The 23,281-nt window shown below is 32.4% G+C and overlaps 1 protein-coding gene and 1 pseudogene across 1 annotated transcript; one reads left to right on the forward strand and one right to left on the reverse strand.

The window, feature by feature from the left end:
* Nucleotides 1–8,046: 8,046 nt before the first annotated feature.
* On the reverse strand, nucleotides 8,047–13,903 carry LOC132755143 (uncharacterized; annotated as a pseudogene).
* Nucleotides 13,904–15,924: 2,021 nt separating this feature from the next.
* On the forward strand, nucleotides 15,925–22,888 carry LOC132755144 (Golgi to ER traffic protein 4 homolog). Its single transcript, XM_060745948.1, has 9 exons — nucleotides 15,925–16,081; nucleotides 16,710–16,788; nucleotides 17,293–17,374; nucleotides 18,638–18,796; nucleotides 19,259–19,397; nucleotides 19,860–20,000; nucleotides 20,868–20,943; nucleotides 21,534–21,606; nucleotides 22,256–22,888. Exons 1-9 carry the CDS (start codon nucleotides 15,981–15,983, stop codon nucleotides 22,390–22,392), a joined length of 987 nt encoding a protein of 328 aa, XP_060601931.1. The 5' UTR covers nucleotides 15,925–15,980; the 3' UTR covers nucleotides 22,393–22,888.
* The last annotated feature ends 393 nt before the right edge of the window (nucleotides 22,889–23,281 follow it).

The following is a 23,281-nucleotide window of genomic DNA, read 5'->3' on the forward strand; positions in this document are numbered from 1 at the left end:
GGAAGTGGATGACGCGATAAGTAATCCATCGGATCTGCTGCATCTTTACCTGGTTCATACACTAATTCATAATCAACATCTTGCATTTCCATGATCCATTTCTCAATCCTTGGAGGTAACTTAGCACATGCTTTATTGAACATAGGAATAAGAGGCTTATGTGCTGTAACTATTTTAAATTTTGGTGCTCCTAGTAAGTACATGGAAAATCGTGTCTTCGCCCATTTCACTGCTAATGCGTCTTTCTCTGTTTGAATGTATCTCTTTTCAGCACTTGACATTGATCTGCTGATGTAATGCACTGGTTGCAAACCTTTGCTTGTCCTTTGAAAAAATCCCGCTGATAATCCTTCATGGAAACTTGCCTCAGTTCTTACAGTTATAGGTTTCCTTGGATCGAAAAAACACCATTGTATTCTCATTTGTAATGCTGTCTTTCAGCTTCTGGAAAGCCATATCTTCTTCATGACCCCATTGAAATGGTACATTTTGCCCAGTCAATCTTCTCAATGGTGCTGTCAAAACTGCATATCTTGGAATAAACTTTGACAGATATCCAATCATGCCTAGAAAACTTCTTACTGCCTCTCTAGATTCTGGAGCTTTACATTCTTTAACAGCTCTTACTTTTTCTGTAGTTGGCTTAAGTCCTTCGCTGGTAAATCGATATCCAAAGAACTCCATGTCCTGTACACAAAATTGGCATTTGTCTTTATTGAATGTGATACCAAAGTCTCTAGCTCGTTCAAGTTACAGCTTTTAGTGTTTTGTTGTGATCTTGCATAGTCACACCTCCAATGAATATGTCGTCCCTTTGGTTCAGACATTTAGGAATATCCCCAAAATTCTAAACATAGCCTCATCAAAAAGATCCTATGAAGATTTTGCTCCAAATATCAATCTCCTAGGTCGCATATTACCCCATGGTGTACTAAATGTAGCAATAGCTCTTGACTCTGGATGAAGTGTTAGTTTGATGGTACCCTTGTTTTAAAATCCATTTTTGAAAATATCTTGCAATCATGAAACTTACAAGTAAAATCTTCAATAACTGGTGCCTGTAAAATTCTGTTTCGCTCCATATACTTATTTGGTACTCTCAAATCTACACACGCCTTATCATATGCGGTCCCAATGACTCTTTGCTCACATTGCAATATCTCGGCTTTGGTTGGACAACCAGAGGTGAACACCATGTTATAGGCTCTCCTGGATCTACCCACTCAAGATTTCTTCCTTTATGCACTGATCTAACCATGTTCGTAAAGGTGCCTGAAGGTAATATGGCACTGGTCTAGGCTTTTGTGCAACAGGTGTAGTACTTTCCTCATCGAAAAATTTCACAAGAAATTCTGTATTGTTTTTCTTATCCTCAATTTGTCCTATGCCATGAAAAACTTCCTGATGACAGTTCAATATTCATCCAATTCAGATCGCGCTTGTATATTCAGAATGGAATTGACTAAGTGATTATTTCCAATTCTCAAATTATTAGGTTCCTTCAATGACCCATCTGGTCGTATTTCTAACATGCCCAGATCAAAAAGTGTCTTTTTGCTCAACAATGGTGGAGAATTTATTTTCCCTTCAATAACAACAAATGTTGTTTCAGTTCCTCTTGTCTTCATTCCTTACTGTAGCTCTGAAAACACCAGATACCTTCAGTCTGTTTTGGAGTGTATTTAATTTCAGTTTGGATTTTCAAGAACTATATTTTCTGAAGAATCACGCAGTAATTTACGAAAATGATGTTCGTCCATAACATTAACATCTGCTCCACTGTCAGGTTCCATGTGAACAATGACATCATTAATTACAATTGGAACTGTTTTTATTAAATCACCTACTCTGTGAATTTCTACTTTACCAATTCGAAGATGTTTTACCGAATCGTCAACAAAATCAAGATCTTGAATATCTGAATCATCTGTATCTGACTCACCAGTGGCACATCGAATATCTCTACTATAAGTTCCTCTGGTCTGTCTGCCAAAAGATCTATGTTTCTGCTGTGCATTAGAGAAACAAACTGCCCCGAAATGGTTCCTTTTCCCGCATTTACTACATATTTTACCATAAGCAGGACACAATTCCTTTGTCGTGGGTGTATCCTATTGCAGTATTTACAAAGTCTATTGTTATCTGTTGATCTTGAATCTGTATGCTTGCTCTCGTATGTTTTCTTTCTGCTTATTTTAGCAACATCATGGTATTTCTTTGACCCATTGCTCTGACTTGCATCGAAGTATCCTCTTTGACTTGCATCTCAGTCAAAGTTTCCTGAAGTGTCCACTTCTTGTGTAACACATTGCGTATAAGGTCTGCGTTATCTGTTGTTTGAATAATTTGTTCCAATATCTTGCATCAATGTCATGAAAGTCGCAATTCACAGCTTTTTTCTCGCAATCTCGCTGCATATGCTAGTGTACTTTCACCCTCCATGGGTCTCATTTTCAAAAACATATATATTGAATAGTGCACATTCTTCTTCGGTGCGAAATAATCTGATAATTTATCTCTTAGCTTTGTATAAACATCACCCTCACCTGGGTCTTGGAGGCTCTTACTCAATCGCCTTATCTCCTCACCACCAAATATCAGCATTGCATCCTTCTTGTCTTCAGGCTCCTTAATGCGGAAAAATCTCATTTCACGCTCAAGTTCATCTAACCAATCATCCCACCTATCACCCGTTGCTATGTGGTCTTCTGCCACAGTAAACGGAGAAATCCTCAAGCTTCTACCTCCTTCAGCCATGATGTTAAGTAAATCAACAAGTAAACAACATCATAAAACCTACTGGAGTTGTTTATCCTCGTCGCCAATGTTATGTCTTCTACTAATCAACTCTAATTCATGATTATAAAGTTTATTCAACTGATCTGAACACATATAAGACAAAGATGACGTCGTCTCCAAGTGACGTCGTCGATGTCCAGTAAAGCTATTATCTAACAAGTAAAGCTAGCATTAATTTGTCAATATCACAATATGATTGTATTTTATTTTAACCAAAGTCAAGTCACAGATAGCTAGGTTTGTTTTTATCAATCACTTGTCTAATATATAATGCATTACTCAGTTGTATACCCTGAAAAGGACTAAACAGATGCCAGATTAGACATCACATTATTTCAGGCACAAGAGTAGAACCACTGTCCTAAAGGTTCTGCATATGACGGCCAATAGTCAAGTCCATGGCAGTAATTTGACCCATTACGGTAGTGATCGAGAAGCAAGCGATTAAAATCAGCTTAAACTTCTTTGCCTTTTAATATCTACTTGTGTAATTCACCCTTACCATGCTTATCAATGATATCTTTAATGGACTTGTCCATATTTTAATCTGGACAAAATCATTCCTTCTTTTTAGGGGAAATTTGAAAAATTTGAATACCTTGAATAGTTTTGAGAAAAAGGCAAACATTAAGTCAAACTTGGGAAATAACAAAACAAGAAAACTTTGTAGATTATCTCCCCCTTACAAATGCATTTTATATTTGATAATGAACAAGTTATCCAAGTTTAAAGTGAATATTTTTTTAATACTTTTGAGAAATGTACCTTAACAAAAAAAGTTTACTTACCCAAGAAATTCAAAGTAAAAATGGGCCATAAATGAGAAAAAATAATTATTTAAGTTGTTTGCCCTTTAGAAATGCATTCCAAATTAATATTCCAAGTATGAAGTGAACAACTTGGGCAGTTTTAAGAAGAAAACTATCAAGTTGAAAAAAGGGGCATAACTTTGCAAAAAGGAATTTTAGGATTATCTGCCCTTCTAAAATATTGTCTTATTTTTGATAGTGAAAATGAATATCAAGTTTGAAGTGAAAAGCTTTTAAAATAGACCTTAACAAAAAGGTTCACCAGGGCTAAAAATGTAAGCTGAAAAAGGGGCATAACTTTACAAAAAACAATTTTAGGATTTTCTCTTGAAGTGATGTCCTTTTATGTCAATAAGCATGTATACCAAGTTTGAACAGAACAGCTTTAATAGTTTTTGAGAAAATGGATTTTAACGAAAAGGTAAACCAACATCAATGAAAGGGTCATGACAATAGCTCCGTATGTTTTAAAAGGGATGTTGTTTCAAAATCTCTTTAAAAAAATGGCCCTATTGAAGCTTTTAACTACTGAAGCTTTTCTAGCCAGTAAAACTTAAAATTCACTTGCTCTTTTCATCTAAATGTTTTTTTGTAAACTTATATGACAGAGTTGATTAGTATGGTTTATTATTATTCTTTTTTTTGTGGTTGTAGAGGGATGAGGGACTGGCATCAGACTGACTTGAAGGACAAGTCAGGGCTAAGGGTTAAATATAAAGTAAAATATATATTTAAGTCAATAAAACTGAATATGTTTTGCAAGTAATAATAAGCAATGTACAGTTTTTATAATTTATTAAAAAAAATCAATATTATATTAGTAATATCATTCAAGGCAGACACATGTAAAGCACAGTGCATGATTAATAAAATAACAAATACATTGTTTGAATTTTTACCAAAGAAATTTATTTCCAAAAAAAAGTTAAATTTAAAAATAATACATAAAAAATCACAAAACAAGAAAATTGTGTGTTCTCAGACATAACAAAATGCTTACTTGTAAAAATTTAAAATTCAAATGAAATAAATTAGTGATGTTAATTTACAAAATATTGTATGATAACCCAAAAAAGATGGTGATCATCAAAAAATGATAGGATGATATATATATGCCAAATGTTACCAAAAACCAAAAGATGATCATCAAACAAATGATTGGATGATGTTATGAGAGTAATGGCATTACTGGTACGATAGATGAAAGATGAGATAAATTTTTGGAATTTTGACGATTTAAAATTTTTTTTTTTAAGTTTTATTTTTATTACGATGAATTAATGACAAATACCAGTAGGTAAAATGAAAAATGATGACGATGATGATGATGATGATGAATGGAATGGCATTACCGGTAGAGAGATGAAAAAATGAGTAAAATTTTGGTATTTTAAGGGGTTTTATAACTTTTTTTAAATAGTTTTAAATAGATGATGAATGAAATGGCATTACCGGTAGGTGAGATGAAAAATGGAAAATAGTTTGGTATTTTATGTGGTTTTATAAATTTTTTTGGGGGTGGTTTTTCTATTCAATGAATAAAATAAATAAAATCCAAAAGAAGTTACTAAATTGGCACAAATGAAAAGTGCATATGAAATTCCAAAGAATTTTTCATCATAAAAAATATAAACTTAATTTATTATTTGACAAAATAAATCAATATTTTAAAATTATTCATATATGTTCCAATTAAAAAATGACAAAGTTAAAATGCCCAAAAAGTTTAAAAGTAAATTCCATTGAAAAACCACTGATGGTAAGATTATTGCCCAACAGGGCTATAGCGATAATAATAATGATCAGGTTTCCCTTGTAAATGTCAAATTTTAGAATGGGAACACCATAAATTTAAGGGAAAAAATAATAAGAGAATAATGAGTTAGTGAATTTAGATAAAATAAACTATGCTTTTACAAAATTTGGGAAAACGATCTTTTATTAGTTCAGATCAATTTCAAAAAAAGGAATAATAACAAAAAAATTGAACTATTTGTTGTGAAGTGTGGATGATTATGGTAGTACCGACAGTGGATGATGCAACCAAGTTTCCTCGGCTATTTCATGTGGGTGATGTAGATGAAACTGTCGGCATTAAACAAAATGAGTGTTTTTGGGTTTTTATTTTTTTTTTGGTGTAGACAATTTAAAATAGAAATTAAAAGAAAGTTAATTCTTAAAAGTTGAATAATATGGAAAAAAAATAATGTTCACATGATCTTTAAAGTTGATTTACTTAAGATCTTTAAAATTGTTTTACCTCAAGAGAAAATAATAACTTAACCGAAAAAAAAAAAAATTTGAAATTCTTTGAAACAATGAATTTTTCTTTGGCATGATCTTAAACCTTGAATAAAATGCCTACATTTTTTTGCAAATACAAAAAATAACAAAACCAAAATAATTGGAAATAAAAGCAATGAAAACTAACAAACAAACAAGAAAGAAACATAATTAATAAAATTATTCAAAAGTTAATGCTGTCAGAAAATCGATTTTGAATTTACTTCATTCAATTAAAAACGTTATGCATGTCAAAGCAGAAAATAAAAATTATGAATAAAATCATGTAAAATTAAAAGTAAGATTGAGGGGTAAAATGTTTTGAAAAAGGTTTTGTTTTTTTAAAATGGTAACAGTTTAGAACTATTTGCAGGGAAGGATGGATGATGATGATGGTAGTACTGACAGTGGATGATGCAACCAAGTTTCCTCGGCTATTTCATGTGGGTGATGTAAATGAAACTGTCAGTATAAAACAAAATGATTATTTTTGGGTTTTTAAATTTTTTTGTTGGTGACAACTTAAAAAGAAAATTAAATATGATCATTCTTTCAAAATTTACTAATCAAAATGTAAAAATTAAAAGTTTTGCAAGATCTTTAAAGAAGCTTACACTTCCAGAGAAAAAAAAATTAAATTTTGAAGAAAAAAAAAGAATAAATAAATATTCTTATTAAATATTAAGTTATATAATAGTAAGTTGCACTATATTTTGAGTATATCATAAGTCTAAAAAAATAAGTTTTGTAAAAATAAAAGAAAAATTCATTTAAAAAAAATAGAGAAAATTCCATTAATACTTGAATTAAAATTTCTTTGGAACATTAAAAAAAAAAGAAAAGAAAAATTTTTCAAAAATTATCTGAGAATCACAGCACATACAGTCAGAAGAAAAAAATGTTACAAATTTTAGTTGTTTCCAAAATAAATAAGAATTTTGAGATGTTGTCCCAAAAATGTGCTGTGAAGGGCTCCAAGCAACCTGTAAAGAGATACAGCAATGTCAGTTCAAATTATATTTATATTATCATCAATTTTTAATATACAAAACACAAAAATCTGCAAGGAACAACAGCAACCTGTAACCGGTTAATGATTATATATCAAAACATGTGCAGTTCTGTCTCCTACAAAGGTCTACCTATATCATGAAATAATTTTATTTCATCACTAGATTCTACAACAAATTTACAGGGCCTTTCAAAAATCAACACAATATAAATCAGTATATTGAAATATATTTCATAAAGTTTGGCTAAACATTGACTTTAGGAATCTGAATTTTCAGTAACTTCTACTTTGCTTACTGTTAGTTTCCCCCACAAGTACAACATATGGACTTTAATAAATGGAACAACAGTTCATGTGTATGACAGAGAAACATTTATATACCATGTGTCATGCTAGCCTGACTGCTAGTGTGCTCAATTTGGATGAAGAAGGATGCTATTGCAGGTTCAAATCTAGCTTGGACCATTTACGTTTTACAATATTATTTGTTTATGAACTTTAACCACTTCCAGTGTAAATGAATTTACATTAAAAGTACACACACAATTTCATTATGCCTTAACTTTACAAGTATATGTACATAGCACAAGGCAACTGAGCCTTATTCAATGTAATAAGAGATGACAGTCATATAAAAATGAAGAAAGCCAATTCCATCCCAGTATATTAAATATACTTATGACATACTTACCCAACTTGTTTTCCAAATTACCTATAAACTATATGAAACAAAGCATGCTTTTATTTAATACAAGAGAGTCATGATGAAGACTCTCTATACAAAGGCAGCTGAATGACCAAACATAGACAATGTTTTGTCCAACATAGTATAAAAGTATACACTTATACAATTTAAAGCTACCAGAGTTTTTATCTATAAAAAAATGTACCACATACTTATAATTATTATCAATAACAATATATACAAATGTACTGTCAAATTCAGCATTATAATATATGTAGAGTCTATTCTAACAAAAAACTGTAGTTGTCAAACTGAATGCAGCAGATCTCATGTTGCATTTATTGAACGCCCTTGTTGATCTTGTTTACCATATTTTTAAGGGGAGACTCTTTAAGATACATTCCCATTTTAAAGACAGAGCTTTAGAAAATAATGTAATCGGGAGACTAAAGTATTACCTTAGTTGCTTCCTACACGAGCTCTAACATAAATTTCCTTAAGTTTGTCAGAGCCAGAGAGTACACCTGCACCTGCTACACCTCTCAAGATGTTTGCTCCAGCACCTGTTAACAAATTTATATGAAGATTTTCTCCAGTAAATGATTGATAAAGCAAGCAATTTAAAGCAAGTATAAAGTGATTTGTAAAAAAATATAACATTTTTGATAAATTCAACAGAGTTTAATAGAAAAGAGCTTGAAAAAATCAAATTGTTTAAGCTGTCAATGTCGATAGTATTTGAAAATTATGATATGCGGAAATTACCTCTGAAGAGAGACATAAATCCTTCATTTTTAATGACCTGTGTGGCACAGTCAATGGATCCCTTGTACTTGACGGCTTCACCGGAGGTCATCATCATACGACGTCTAACTGTATCACAGGATAAAGGGTTTCCCGGAAGCTAGGGTGAACCGAGCCAAGGGGCAAAACTGGCACCATGTTTTTTGCTGTCACCCTTTCACTTTGGGTTTGGGTTCTAAAGACAAAAATGCGCCTCTGTAGAGAAGTTCCCAAAGGGCATGTTAAAAAACCAGGGTACAGTCCCACACCATCAGATTTTTAAGGGTTTTTCTTGAAATCAATTAAGCCATTAAACTGTCGCTCTCCACCCTTGCTGGATGACTTGCTATCGTTAGCAAGGCGAGTACGTGCAAAGTCAAGGGAGTATACAAAGAAAAGAGACATTGTACCAGCCACGCCTCCAGAGGCAATGTTCTTACTGAACTTGACCATGTGAGACTCATTTTTGTTCGATTTGAACATGGATTTTACCTGATCTTTAAAGGCAAAATTCAATGCTTGAGTTGGGAAGTACCTTAAATGTAAAACAAGATAACAGCTTTATAGCAGCTTTTAATTCAAATTTATTGAAAATAAGAACAGATTTTGAAAAAAAAAAAGCAGCATCATTAAAGGAATATAATTTTTTTATACCTTTATAAATTAATGTAAAAATTCTTAAAAATCATGATATAATGCACAATCATGCACATGTTAAATTGACTGGGTTAATTGTTATCTTGCAAAATATATGTACCTGCTAGGCACTTCAATATAAAATATTTTTATCTTTTGCATGAAATGGTACTTTTCATACCTGATCACATTGGCTAAATTGCCTCTCCAAAATGGCAATATTCCTTCAGATTGGAAGGTCCTCTTAGTGCAGTCTATCACACCTTTGTACGGTGTGTCCAACCTGCCAGTTTTCAACATTTCACCTTGGTTTTGAACCAATAACTTTACCCTCTCAATTGGTGCTGCTACAGTTTTTGATATACCTGCAGCAATACCACTGAGCAGAAAATTTTCAGCAAAGTTGAGCTTTTGTCCCTTATTTGCCATTGTTTATAGTTCTGAAATAAAAAAGGGCACATATACATATACATTTTTAAATATCATATACATGTACAATAAGCTTTCAGAAAATGTACTATTTCACTGCATTTTGATACCTGGTTAATAAGTTTTACTTCCTACAAGTTTTAAGTTTAGCATGCACACATAATATCTTAGCTGGCTAGAAAGTTGCCTACATGTATATTTGTTTTCTATGTCTCTGGAAAATTTGAATCATTTTCTTCTAAGTGTTAACATTTGTTATGATTTTGCGCTGAGCATTGGTCTAATCACTATATATAAATGGTCCATTACTGCTTCTATTACTACCAAGTTTCCACTACACAGTTACCGAGAGCCAGATATTCCTGTCTGTTATGACAGCTGGTGTACCATTCTTTTTCTTGTATAATTATTATATAATATAAAATTAATCAAATTTCGGAAAGAAAATTCGAAACTAATATTGTCATTTAGCACTTTTTTCTTGTAGTTGTGTATGAATTTACAACTTCATTCATAACAGCATAATGACCTCACTCTTAGAATTCATAAAAGGAGCGCAGGAATCATCAATGACATTTAAAGCACGCGACTTGTATTTTCAGGGGATGTAAGGCAAGGTTTTCTAGCACCACTTCAAACAGTTGATAATCCTGTCTGATATGCAATTAGATGTATTTTCCTACATTAAACTAAGTAAAACTAGAAATGTGTCCATAGGACAAGGGTGCCCCCACCGCGCCACTGCTCTGTCAATCTTATGACTCTAGGTCAAATATTTTTTGAAAACTAAAATTCCTTTACTAAGTAAAGGGCAAGAACTTTACAAATACTGAATAAATCCACAAGCAAACCCCAAGGCACATGCTGACCAACATTCTTGTAAACTTTCAGGCCTACAAGTGAAATACCTTTTGGGCTATGCATGAACAAGTTGAAAATTGCAAATTTATACTACTGTAAGTCAAGAGCAATAACTCTTACAAAACTGAAAAAAAATCCACATGCAAAAGCTTCACAGTGATGTGAATCATTATTCCTGTAATTTAGTGATGTTGATCATTATTCCTGTAAAGTTGGGTGATTCTAGCTCAAGCACTCAAGGAACAAATAACAACATAATGAAACGGTTTTTACTAAGTCAAGGGAAATAACTCTACAAATACTGGATAAATCCACAAGCAAAACCCCAGGTTTAACCCCGTAAGGTTTAATGACTCTATGTCAAATCCTTTTTGAGTTACATGCGACAAAAGTTGAAAATTGCAAAAAATTTCTAAGTCAAGGGCAATAACTCTAAAAATACTAAATAAATCCAGACGAAAATACCCAGGTGCACAACTACACATGCTGATCAATATTCCTGTAAAGTTTCATGACTCTATGTCAAATCCTTTTCGAGTTACATGCGACACAAGTTGAAAATTGCAAAAGTTTACTAAGTCAAGGGCAATAACTCTAAAAATACTAAATAAATCCAGAAGAAAATACCCAGGTGCACAACTACACATGCTGATCAACATTCCTGTAAAGTTTCATGACTCTAGGTCAAATCCTTTTTCAGTTACATGCGACACGTCACATGCCTTATAAAATTTGTAGATTGTTTCCTCAAACTAGTGAAATGATGTCTGGTCTTTTCCTGGCACACCCTACAATGAAAGTGCACTTTTACCTCTCAGTAACTCTCGTTAAAACATATTGCCAATGTTTTGTATTTTGATACAGGCAAGTAAAGTTAAAATGAGAACAATTAAAAATTTCTGCCCAACTTGTTCATGGGCAAGTGGCAAAAATTCATATTTCCACACCAGCTAGTCCTGTGGTGAAGTACATTCTATTGATGATTGTTTATATATTTTGAAGATTTGCCTATAGTTTCAAAGTTACCTTCAGTTAATTCAAGTTAATTCCAGTCTGAATCCTCATGCATAATAATTGAGGGCACAGGCACCATTCACAATATACTTGCAGACTATACAGAAAAGGTTGGAAAATTATATTTCTTTCATAAAGTCACATTGTATACCGTTACAGGTCCCAAATTATATTCAAAATGAGAAATGTCCAGAATACTGCTATAAAATTTTAAATAAAAGCAAAAAAAATGTTGTTGCATTTTTGGCCATATTTAAATTATAAAGTAAAGTATAACAGCAAAATCGGAAACAAGGTAATGCTGGACAGGTACCTGTGTTTGAATTATGTCAAAGTTTTGTATTTGTCAATAGGCAGATTTTTTTTATTTGTTAAAAGTGCAATTTGGCGTCGGAAACTGCTTGGAAACCAGTAGGGTTTATATTCTAAACTTTAAGGAAGCTTTATAAACAAATATATGTTATTTGCCAGGTATAAGAGTGGCAGCCCATATTTAAGCAGTGTGCTTGTTTATCTAAAGACAGGAGTCTGCTAAACTAGTATTGCCCATTTAAAGCTTATTAAATTACTTCAAAATTATGTAAACATAATTATATACTGGTTGGGGATCATCAACCGGACACTTTTTGAACATTTTTCTCATTCACATTTCATAACTTTAAAGCTAGATATCTTCAAGTTTGACAAAGTATAGCTACTGCTAGGTTCTTCTCATAACTAACAAACTAGTTTGTTTATTTCTATTTATGTTGACACTTACATCTTAGGCTGTCAAGAAAAGTATCAATTTAATCTAAATTGTCCCTACTACAGTACCATGTGTCTGGAAAGATATGTGCATGACATTGATTTTATTCAGATAAAAACTTTTTTTTTTGTTTTAATTTTTATTTTCAACATGATATACAATATTTCAGCAACAAATGCTGAAGTTTTGGATATTTTATTGTTTACTAGATGCAAATGATTATAACTACTATAAGAGGTCAGGTATTGCACTCTTAATGTCCAAATTGTCAATGTCAACATTCTTGAAATAGACATTAAAATATCACCATTTACGAAAGTCAGTGAAATAAATTTAAGTACTCGAGTTATAACTTATAGAAGAAATATGCATTTAATGTTTATAACAAGCGGCTGATAGACCAATAACCACTGGACAAAGAAAAAAACTAAATCAGGCATTTTCAGGGCTGTCCGGTTTGGTGATTGTCTGGTTTGATAGTCCCCAGCCAGTACTCGAACCTTGTATTATCAACAAAACACTGTTACAGACATACTCTCATTATTGTGTCATGTGCGGTCATGATAAAACATTGAATGTTTAGTTAAGATTGTTCTGCTTCACAGAGATGTAGATCTATGTCTCTGATATAAATGTTTAATTAAACATTGAAATGCAGACATACATGTATAGAAAAGTTAAGAATGTCGATAATATAAAGTCCCATGCTAAAGTCAGGGCCCGCAAAATAAATTGCCCAGGTTGTCCCACAGCCTGTACGCACAAGTGAAAATTTTTAAGAACAAACTATGTAAATATCATATGGACAAGTTAAAAAATGCTTTACATAAAAACGGACAATTAAGTAAGTCAAAATCAGATTTTGCCGGCCCTGAAAGTATACTAGATCTAGATCTACTCCTTATAATATATTAATTAATAATCAATTCAATTTTTGTAAAAATTTTACAGATATGCCTGACAATATAGTATGGGCTTATGTATCTAAAGGTGGCCATGATTCGTTACTCTCAGCATTTTCGCAATGCTAGTTTGATAAACTATCATATATTTTTATGCAAGCACTCTATAATCTATATGCTGAATAAAATATGTCAATAAGTGAGTTATGTTAATATTCCAGGGATTATTTTGGCTTATTTTATAGCCTATATTGGGTCATATTCCCAATGGAAAATAGTACATTATTTTCGCAATCCACAGGAAAAAATTTCCAATTGAAAGTTACAAAATAAAAATATGAATAACAAATTCTAAAATAAGGGCTTCTTCACTGTTATGGTGCTTAAAGTTTTGAAGATGCCATCCTAGAAAGTGAGTCTTTGCATTCATTTAATCACTGCAAAATTTAAAGTCATGCATTTTTCCCCCACTTTTTAACAAAATGTCGCTGAAATTCCCAATTCCATGGGTATGGGTCATGTTCCCAAAAATCCTAGGGAAAACCCTGTATTCAATTGTTTTCTTTCTTTACGATCATATGACAAGACTTTGTGAGATAAGCAGAAATAGTGTTAATTCTAGACAGTGGCGAATTAAGGTCACCCGACGGCCGAAGATACACAAAAGCACCTAAAGATATTTTACTGAATAAATGGATCCGAAATTATGATATTTCACTATATTACAGTATAAAAGCTCTCTTTTATACTCACAAAGCCGTTAATGAAGTATAATAAACTGTACTAGATATACTTACAGTTACTGAAACTTGTCTGTACTGTTATTTTCAAATGTAAATTCAGCTTTCAAAGCTATTCTTCTATTCAAATGTTGCCGCCTTGGTTACTAATGACTCGTTGCCAAGACGATGCAAAGGGGAAATCACTCTAGGCTAAGTTTAAGGTTACACACCACCAAATAAATTGAAAACATTCGCCCACCAAATCATTGTAACAACAAGAATTTATATTTCGAAACGGAACGATTTAATATTAAATGGTTTAAAACTATAATTACACCATTCAAACATTTCAAGAATATGAAAAAGATCCATTTAATACGTATATTTAATCCGTCTGAGATATTATTGACCATTTTAAAATTCAATCAGGGACAGTACAATTTTCCTGCAATAAAAATGCAATGGTAAATTTAAGGGAAATTCCTTAACTTTTTGAAATTTCAAAATACTTTTTAATTATCCTACATATATTTGATCAATGCTTCTAAAGGCATCGACATAAGTACGAGATACCAGATATATTCAACAAATAATTCAATAAACTATTGAATTGGTGCATGGTGGAAGCTTCATGTAGGTCTATATTACCATAAATATTTTATGTTGATGTTATATTATGTAGTATCATACGTGACACCAATCCACGAAAGAATTATATAAATGTTGTTGATAAGTCGTGAAATACATGATACGATATACAACTTACATCTTTGAAAAGCAGATAATAAATTGTTCTGACTATTTGTTTATTCATCAAATTAGTGTTTAAACTAAATCTCTTACTATTTTTCAATAGTGTGTGTGCGTGCGTGCGTGCGCGCGCGTATGTTGTTTTTGTTTTCTTTAATATTTTATAAGAATATCCAAATGATACATTTCTATTGTCTACAATTATCAGAGACTTTAATTACAGAAATTGTATAAAGGTTTATGCATTAATTTGCAACCATTAGGGGCCTACGTGGTCGTTGACTTGAAATCACAGGTCCCTCACCGTTGTAAGTTCGATCCTCACTCGGGTCAAAATCTTTCATGTGAGGAAGCCATCCAGCTGGCTTACGGAAGGTCGGTGGTTCTACCCAGGTGCCCGCTCGTGCCTGAAATAATGCCCGAAGGGGCACTTAGGGTCTTCCTCCACCAATAAAGCTGGAAAAAATCGACGAAAAAATCTCGGCGGGATGCTCTAGGATGGCCCGACTTGAGTGTACGGTCGCCCATATGGGCTTTCCGGCGGCGACCTTAAATAAACGCAATCGTAAATAGCCAAACGAAAGTTAAACTTTTCCTAAATAATGAAAATAACAAAAGCGTGAATTATATGTTGAAATATTACTTAATTGATTGGAAAATTATGTGATAATGTTTTACATCTTGATTTGTATTTCGTAATGTATTAGTTTATACGGATTTTGTTTAAGTTTGTTTATGTACAATGTATTTGTCTCATTATATATCGAAAAATCGTCTTGATTGTACTTAAATGTTGGCACGAATTTTTCAATAATTTTAACTTCATAGTAATTCATTTATTATTATAAAATTGAGTCAATGATACAACTAGTAAATGGACCCCATTGGAAATAATTCAGTTTTTAACTTTATGGAAAATTTGTGGGTAACATAAAACATACTACTTAATCGTTGCATTTTTGTGTGTTTTATATGCATGTTTATATATGTGACAATAATATTGTATTTCCCAGAATTAATTGATTTGCTTTGTTTTCATTATACTCTCGATGGATCTCCACTTTTCCAGAACTTTAAATGTTTTGCAAATTTTTTGTACACATGCGATAATTCGTCTTTTAAAGACTAACACGTGCAATATAGACCTACATCTCTGTGGTTCTCTAAATTTACAAAAGTTTAAGGTTAGATTACTTCAAATTTAGATGAATACGTTTTTGATTTTTTTCAAACTTCATAATTTATATTTATAGTAACATGCTTGTCATGCATATTTAAAAAGTTTTCATTCCTGGACATCCCAAGATTGCAAGGTCTCCGCCATTCTAGTCATATTTTTTACCAGGAAAGCATGTCCTGCTTATGGTGCTAATAATGGGTCTTTATTTTCGACCAGACACGCACCTGATCATCATCTAAAAGAATTTTTGATGCAGTCTAAGGATGCAATGAGCCGCACGTAGATAGTAGTGTTTACTCTGAATTTGTTCCTTCCGTTTCATTTGTCTCATTTCGTTTTTCAGTTCATCGAGTGGAAATAATCCAAAATGGCAGCCGGCGTACAGAGAGTTCTCGCAAAATGTCAAAAATGTATAGACTCCGGCAACTTTTACGAAGCTCACCAGATGTATCGCACGTTGTACTTTAGGTTGTTATTATTTGTTCATTAATTTTTGTATGATTTTTATAACCAGACAGTGTATCAGTTAATTCTAATATGTTTCATCAGAATTATTTTAAACTAAAGCACACGTCATATTTCGATACAGTAGGACTGGTTCGTTTATGAGAATTATACTTTTTATGAATAATGACAGTTCAATAATGAATCTTATTATAAAACGGGTCTCTTGCATCCACAAACACTATGACTTGGGGGTGGGCAAAAGCGGGTCAGCAAGTTTCACCCAAAATTATTGTTAAACATCTATCTCATCCAAAGCAAAGGGACCCGGCACAATGTTTGGATAGTGTAAAAAAGTAATTCTAGGAAAAAATATAGTTTATATGTAATATATAGGCAAGGGGTTGAACTCGCCAAATCAGCAGAATGCCACTAGTCCAGTATAAGTCAAAATTGCAAAGTCATTTTTTATGTAAATCATATTAAGTTATATATCATTTTGCAGCTAAATGACATGATTAGAATAAGGTATGCGGGAGATTAAGAACATGAAAAAAAGGTAGTAAAATTGAAATAGCTAGATTGGCTGCTATCCTCCGTATTGATAAGCAGACTATTTTTTTAGTACATTGGTTTGTTTAATATTTTATAGGTACAGTGGAGCAAAGAAGTATGCTGAAGCAATAGATCTACTATATAATGGATCACAAACATTACTACATCATAAACAGGTAATTATGTATGATTGTTTGTATAAGGCTGGAGGGGATATGTGTAGCTAGTTTGCCAAAGGAGTCAAAATTTCAGACCCATCAGAAATATAATGCACATAATTTACATATTTAGCTGGACTGTTCGAAGAATAGGGAGAGCTATTGTACTCACCCAGGTGTTGGTGTCAGGGTCACTGTCATTTTGACAGAATTATAGCATTTTTTAACTTAGAAACTCCTACATTATCCAGGCTCTCTTTTAATATTAAGCACTAAGAATAGTGAAGCACGCTATCCTTCTGACAGCTCATGTCCTAATGAGCTGATAAGTAGAGCTGATAAGTAGAATTTTCTGTCTCTGATAACTGTACACACACAATTTCATTTATAGGAGACATTGTTTCAGTTGAGTATCTGCTCAGTAATAACAAACTTCATTTGTTACCATATTTTATGAACTTTCTAAATGATAATACACCTTTTTCATGTGAGATTTATGAGTCTGGTAAAATTTTATTACAGTATAGCAGTGGAACTGATTTAGCCTTACTACTTATAGATGTGTTAAACACAGCCAAGACCCCGGTATCTGAAGATAATACAGGTATGTATATAAATAAATATACTTATTTCCCAAAGGCAACTCTATCGCATAAATCCTAATTATCCTATCTTCCTGAGACATTTGAACAATCATTTTATATACATACATTTACACAGACAATTACTTAAAACAACATTGAATCAAACTATAAACAAAAGAATGAAATATATATTAATGTTTGATATTTTAAGACATAACTTATGATAACTTGAGCAAAAAGAACTGAAAAGTTGTAAAGTGTCATCAAAGTCAAAAGACAGACTTGCAAGACTTAATGAATATGAATGAGTAAAACTAAAAGACTATATACTTATTTGCCAGATTTCAGAATAATTTCAAGGAATGTACATATATAATTTTCTTTAATTATATCACTCCTATTTTCATGTATTATAAATGATTTAAATTCAAAACTGTCAAGTGTGCTTTTAAGGGGTTTTAATAACGTAGTTATAAAATTATATCAGTTAACAGAATAGCGTCTGGTCAGACATCATCAAAGCCAGGCCTGATTCTATACTAGTGTCGTAGTGACAAAATATTTTTGTTATTATTGCTGGCATTTGAAGAGATTAACAATCTACTGAAAACTTTATACATGTGTAGTATGAAACGAGGAACTTTTCACTGGGAAAATTTGGTGAATGCAAAGTGTCAAGAAAAAGTGGTTTTGTTTTAACTTGTACTTTTTGTAGTACATGTAGATTGACTTATCTACTTAGAACTATTTGATAACAGGAAGATATTAGGTGAAATGATTCATGAGTGTTTATGAATTTTTGACGTGTCTTTGTTTAGGTAGAAATTGTGTATATAAAAAGTGAAATTTTCTGAAACCTGTTGGCCATGACAAAAATAAGTTCTGATTAGTTTTAAGGTCAAAACTTTAAAGGAAATATGAGCAGTGAAGAGTCATCATCATCCTCTTGGTACATTTGTTTTTCTATTCAAGCAAGGTTTCCTGTGACTTATAAAGGGAACTTTTATAAGGCATGTACATGTAGTGGGCAGGTGAAGGTCTCATAAGAGAATTCTTTTAGTCGTAAAACTTGTAACAGCAATTATGTTTGTCTAAGAAGTTTCTTACTCTATTCAGTTAATAGTGAATATATATTTAAACAAAAAAACAAACAATATAATTTGTTTTGGAATTACATTTTGTTTATATTAAAACAGGGGATTAGTAAAATGATTAGCTGACATTTTTTATGGATTTTGGGCATGTAAATTAAAATCAATAGCAAAAGAACTTTTGTTTTTCAGATAAAGTTGTAGATTTACTTCGTATAATGGACAATAATGAATGTCCTGACAGATTGAATTATCTAAATGCTGCATTACGCTGGACAATCAGTGTAGCACCTGAATGTCGAGCAGGGCATCCAGATCTTCATAAAAAATGTGGCATGTTGTTCTGGCAGGGTAAGTAACTCCTGCCAACTTGAGTTAGAATTTTTAAGGGGGAATACTCATGATGGTTTATATGTAAAGGTAAATATGTAGTACTTTCTCTTTAAATACTGTTTTCACAGATTAGACGGTATGTGGCATAATGCCCCCACATACATGTAGCTCTGAATGAAGTCATTAAATATAGTTTCTTGATTCTTGATACAATTTGTCCGAACCTCTCAAGATAACATCATGACTGTGCATCAGTTGCCCTGGGTTCAATCCCCGGGCAGTGTAGGTCACCTTTGTTGTGATTGATCATGAAAACCTTTCTACAGTCATTTTCACTGAACCTCTGCTCTGGCATGTACAGAGCAATGCGGTTGTTAATCTGTGCTCTGGTAATTTCAATGTGGCTTACTGCTGTGATCCAGAGTGAAAACTATCAACACCACTACCACTTTAACACTAAATTATTTGTTTATGTTTCAGAGAAAAATTATGTTCAAGCAAGATATCATTATCTACATTCCTCTGATGGTAAAAACCTTGCAACTATGTTAATAGAATACCAAACCTCTCAGGGATATCCTTCAGAAGTGGATCTATTTATAGCACAAACTGTACTCCAGTAAGTATAAATCTATATGTAGCACAAACTACTTGTGTATGGGTTAAAGCACTTGTTAAGTCCAGTACTGTAGGGAAGATTTAGGGCTGAATTTTTTTTATACTGTCCAACAGATATTGATAATATAAGCATCAATTAAGCAATTATGTCAAACTTTTGTGAGTCTTCTTTACACTCCACTGAGGTGGAGGTGGCATTTTGACTGGTACTCCCTTCTGGCAATAATTAATTTTATGCTTTCTTACTTGAAAGGACACGATTTTCAAGGTATCGAGGAGCATCAGCAATTATTAAAATTTTATGGTATTTATAATTTTATTGGGGACCTTTTCTGAGGCTTGTTATAGATCACAAGATGTCTTACAATTACAACCATTATGTCTACAACATGTATAGTAAGTAATAGCGCTCATGGCTCAATTTTACTTTTACAACATTAATTTTTTCCTCTTTCTTTTTCAGGTTTTTATGCCTTCAAAACAAGGATACAGCTCATGTAGTTTTCGTAACATATACAAAAGGTCATCCTGACGTGAAAGGAGGGCCACCATATATACAACCTTTATTAAACTTTATATGGTTTCTATTATTAGCATTAGAAGGGTAAGTCATTCATATTTTTTTATTTCCATACATTTTCAGTGATAATGTTCGTACACAATTTATAAATTTAGGGCTAAAATAACCACAAGCCAATATTCAGGCTAGTGGTGGGCAAAATGTACTTTACCAGACAGGTTTTGACAAGCCCGAAAATGTTAAATTTATAAAGTGGAAAGTAAAGTCAAAAACAATTCTGTAATGTTACTGCCTTATTATGGCTAAATATCTTGTTACATGTATGTATGGTGATAAAAAATATGGTGATATCATGCTAATTTTTCACAGGTCTGTTAGGCTAGTGTCTCAAAATTTGCACCACTGCTAAAGTTATACTGTATGCATAATAGACATAGAATTCATTGGAACACTTTTAAACCCTAAGATTTATATTAACTGTCTTGTCTAGCTTTGAATATGGAATTATCTGTAGTTAATACATGTATGGTGGGTTTGGCTTTACGCTTATAGACACATTCAAATCTGTTCCTGGAACCAATCTGTACTTGGGAATGAGTATAAAGTTTCTTGCTCAAGGAGACAATGGCTTGAACCCATGCAGCTAACAATCTGTATATTACTAGTCTAAGTTAACCACTTCACCATGCAGCCACTTTCAGTATGCTGGCTTTATAATGCTTAAGTCAAACAAAATAAAATGCAGTAGTTTGGTCAGACTGCACAGAGGCGCAGACTGCCTTAACCCTTAACATGGGTATAATATGACACTAGTCATGATAATTAAATTTTATGCTGCATTTCTTTTGTATACACAATTTTCATGATGAATTTAGAGACTTATTAATGAATATTATATTTGATAATTATAAGTTAATTATTGAATTATTGTTTTTGTTTACTTTTATTCAGTGGAAAATTGGCTGTGTTTGCAGTGCTGTGTGAAAAGTATCAAACTGCTATTAGCAGAGACCCTACGTATAAAGAGGTATGAAGTTTTGATTCTGACACTGGCTTGTAACATTAGTTATACATTAACATGATATAGGACTTTTTCCACAGGAAGGGGAAGAGGCACTTCCCTTTAATTTTTGTGAAAATAATGCCGTATGTATGCAAAAAAGAAAGCAAAAACTTTAAAGTCAATTGAATTTTAATGAAAAACTGCATGGTTTTAAAAAAATTTCCTGAGGGGAATCAGCCTTTAAACAACTCATGTCATTGTTGGGGGAAAAAGCACTGTGTTATGTTTACTAGATGTTAATCAGATTTAATTTCATGGAGAACAAGGTACTGTAATTTGATATCCTTGTTTATCATCTACGTTATTGACAGCTTATATTTAATTAACAGAAACAAAAGTCTGTATGTCATCAGGTGTAATCTGGTATAATGCTATTGGAAGCCGAACAAATGATTTTATGTTATGGTTATATTTTTGTTGCTCATTATCATTATGCATTAACCTGGGACTTACAAACAGCTCCCTTTGTACATTTTTTGGATGGAGCACAGTTTATGCACTTCATCTTCTGTTGTTTCATTGTTTTCTGTATAATTTTATTTTAATATTTTCAGTACCTTGATAAGATAGGGCAGCTATTTTTTGGAGTTCCTGCACCCAAATCACAGTCTCAAGGTGGATTTTTTGGTAAGGATTTTCTCTGCCAGGTCTTTCTTGCTTGACAGTTTTGTTACCATTTAAGAAATAGTACATTAAGGGAATGAGCATTATTGAAAAAGGATGAACCATTTGGCCTGCAAACAGTTACAGGTCAGAAGCCAAAGGCATTGTTTGAGGTTGACATGGAGGTCTTTATTATGTTTTGAGGTCCAAAGTATTGTTTACATGCCCTCACTTCCCGAGGGGGGCGTATAGATTTGCCCTTGTCCCATTGTTCATCCTGTCCTACAGTCACTGTCCTAGTTCGTAGACTGACAAAACAGTGGAATTTGGAGGCATCTGTGTCCTGTGTCCCATCTGTGTCCTGTGGACACATTTCTAGTTCCTTGACTGCCAGACCCATGGCACTCTAAAAAAATGTTGGTTTTGTAAAATCTACTGTGATTATTCACCTCTAATTATCTAAGCAGTTACTATTTTGTTTGACCTCTGACATCATCCAGAATATTATATGTTTAAGGCTTGTTATCATTTACATAAAACATATTTAGTAACACATTTATGTAAATGTATGATATTACCAGAGAAGTAATTACAGCTTTAAAATCGTGTTGACTAACTTGCAAATAAGGTCATGTTTTAGTTAACTGTATGTTATAATTTGTTTTTTAACCAGGTAATTTGATACAAAGTTTACTTGGGAACGAGGACGGAGAGGAAAATAGCCCTATGACCCCTGCTATGACCCCTGCAATGACCCCCGTGACACCCAGTACAGAACAGAGGAATCTGTCACAAGTTGATCTTGATTAAAACTTTTAACATTCATAAAAATCATAATTGTTTGTTTTCAAATAATCTCGCAACTTTTCGCACACATTTTACATGAAGTATGATTCATTTCATTAAAAGAAAATTATATCCCTCAAAATACCAGAAAGAGGACCTTGTCATATTTTTGTCTCTTTTTTTCTTTTCAAATGTTCCAATCTATTTTAACATTGTTAATGCTAGCTTGTGATCTAAATTTAATTTACAGAAACCTTAAATACATTTGTCTCATTAGATTGTAATACATTGTTTTAAAAGATTTTTTTATTTATTGTAAATTTTATTTTGCACTAGAATGAAATTGTTATTTTAATAATATGGTAAATTAAAAGTTTATGTACAAATATCACACCATAGCCTGTTCGTTTTTGTTGGGATTATTTAATGCTAATGTAATTCATTTTGCATGACATGTTCAATCATTATGTCTTTGATAAAAAGTTGTGTTGTTCAATAAACTATAAAGGGTATAAAGCTATATTTGTAGTGTTTGTAATCAGTAAAAAAATTGTTGACTAGAATTCACTTTACTGGAATTCACTGATTGCAAATGATTGGATGATAGCGGCCATTTTAAATTGAATGAAAACAAGTTGGGGGGGGGGGGGGCGGTGAAGCAGAAAGACAATGAAATGAAGAAAAAAAATAATGGCCTGTTTTAAGCATGTGATTAACCATGCTAGTAACAGTAACTTTCAGTCTATTTGTACATACTGATAACGTGCATACCAACAAAGGAATGAAAGAGTAATGTTTGTTTATTTCTAATAAAAGCAGGTAGCATGTTAGTTAAACTTTGGCGAAAGCTTCCGAATGCTACAGTATTTGTGTGTATTGTTAGAAATCATTTTGTTTTCGTATTTAAATCATA

This window comes from Ruditapes philippinarum, unplaced genomic scaffold, assembly GCF_026571515.1.
Source record: "Ruditapes philippinarum isolate M1 unplaced genomic scaffold, ASM2657151v2 ctg782_1_1_1_1, whole genome shotgun sequence".
Lineage (NCBI taxonomy): Eukaryota > Metazoa > Mollusca > Bivalvia > Venerida > Veneridae > Ruditapes > Ruditapes philippinarum.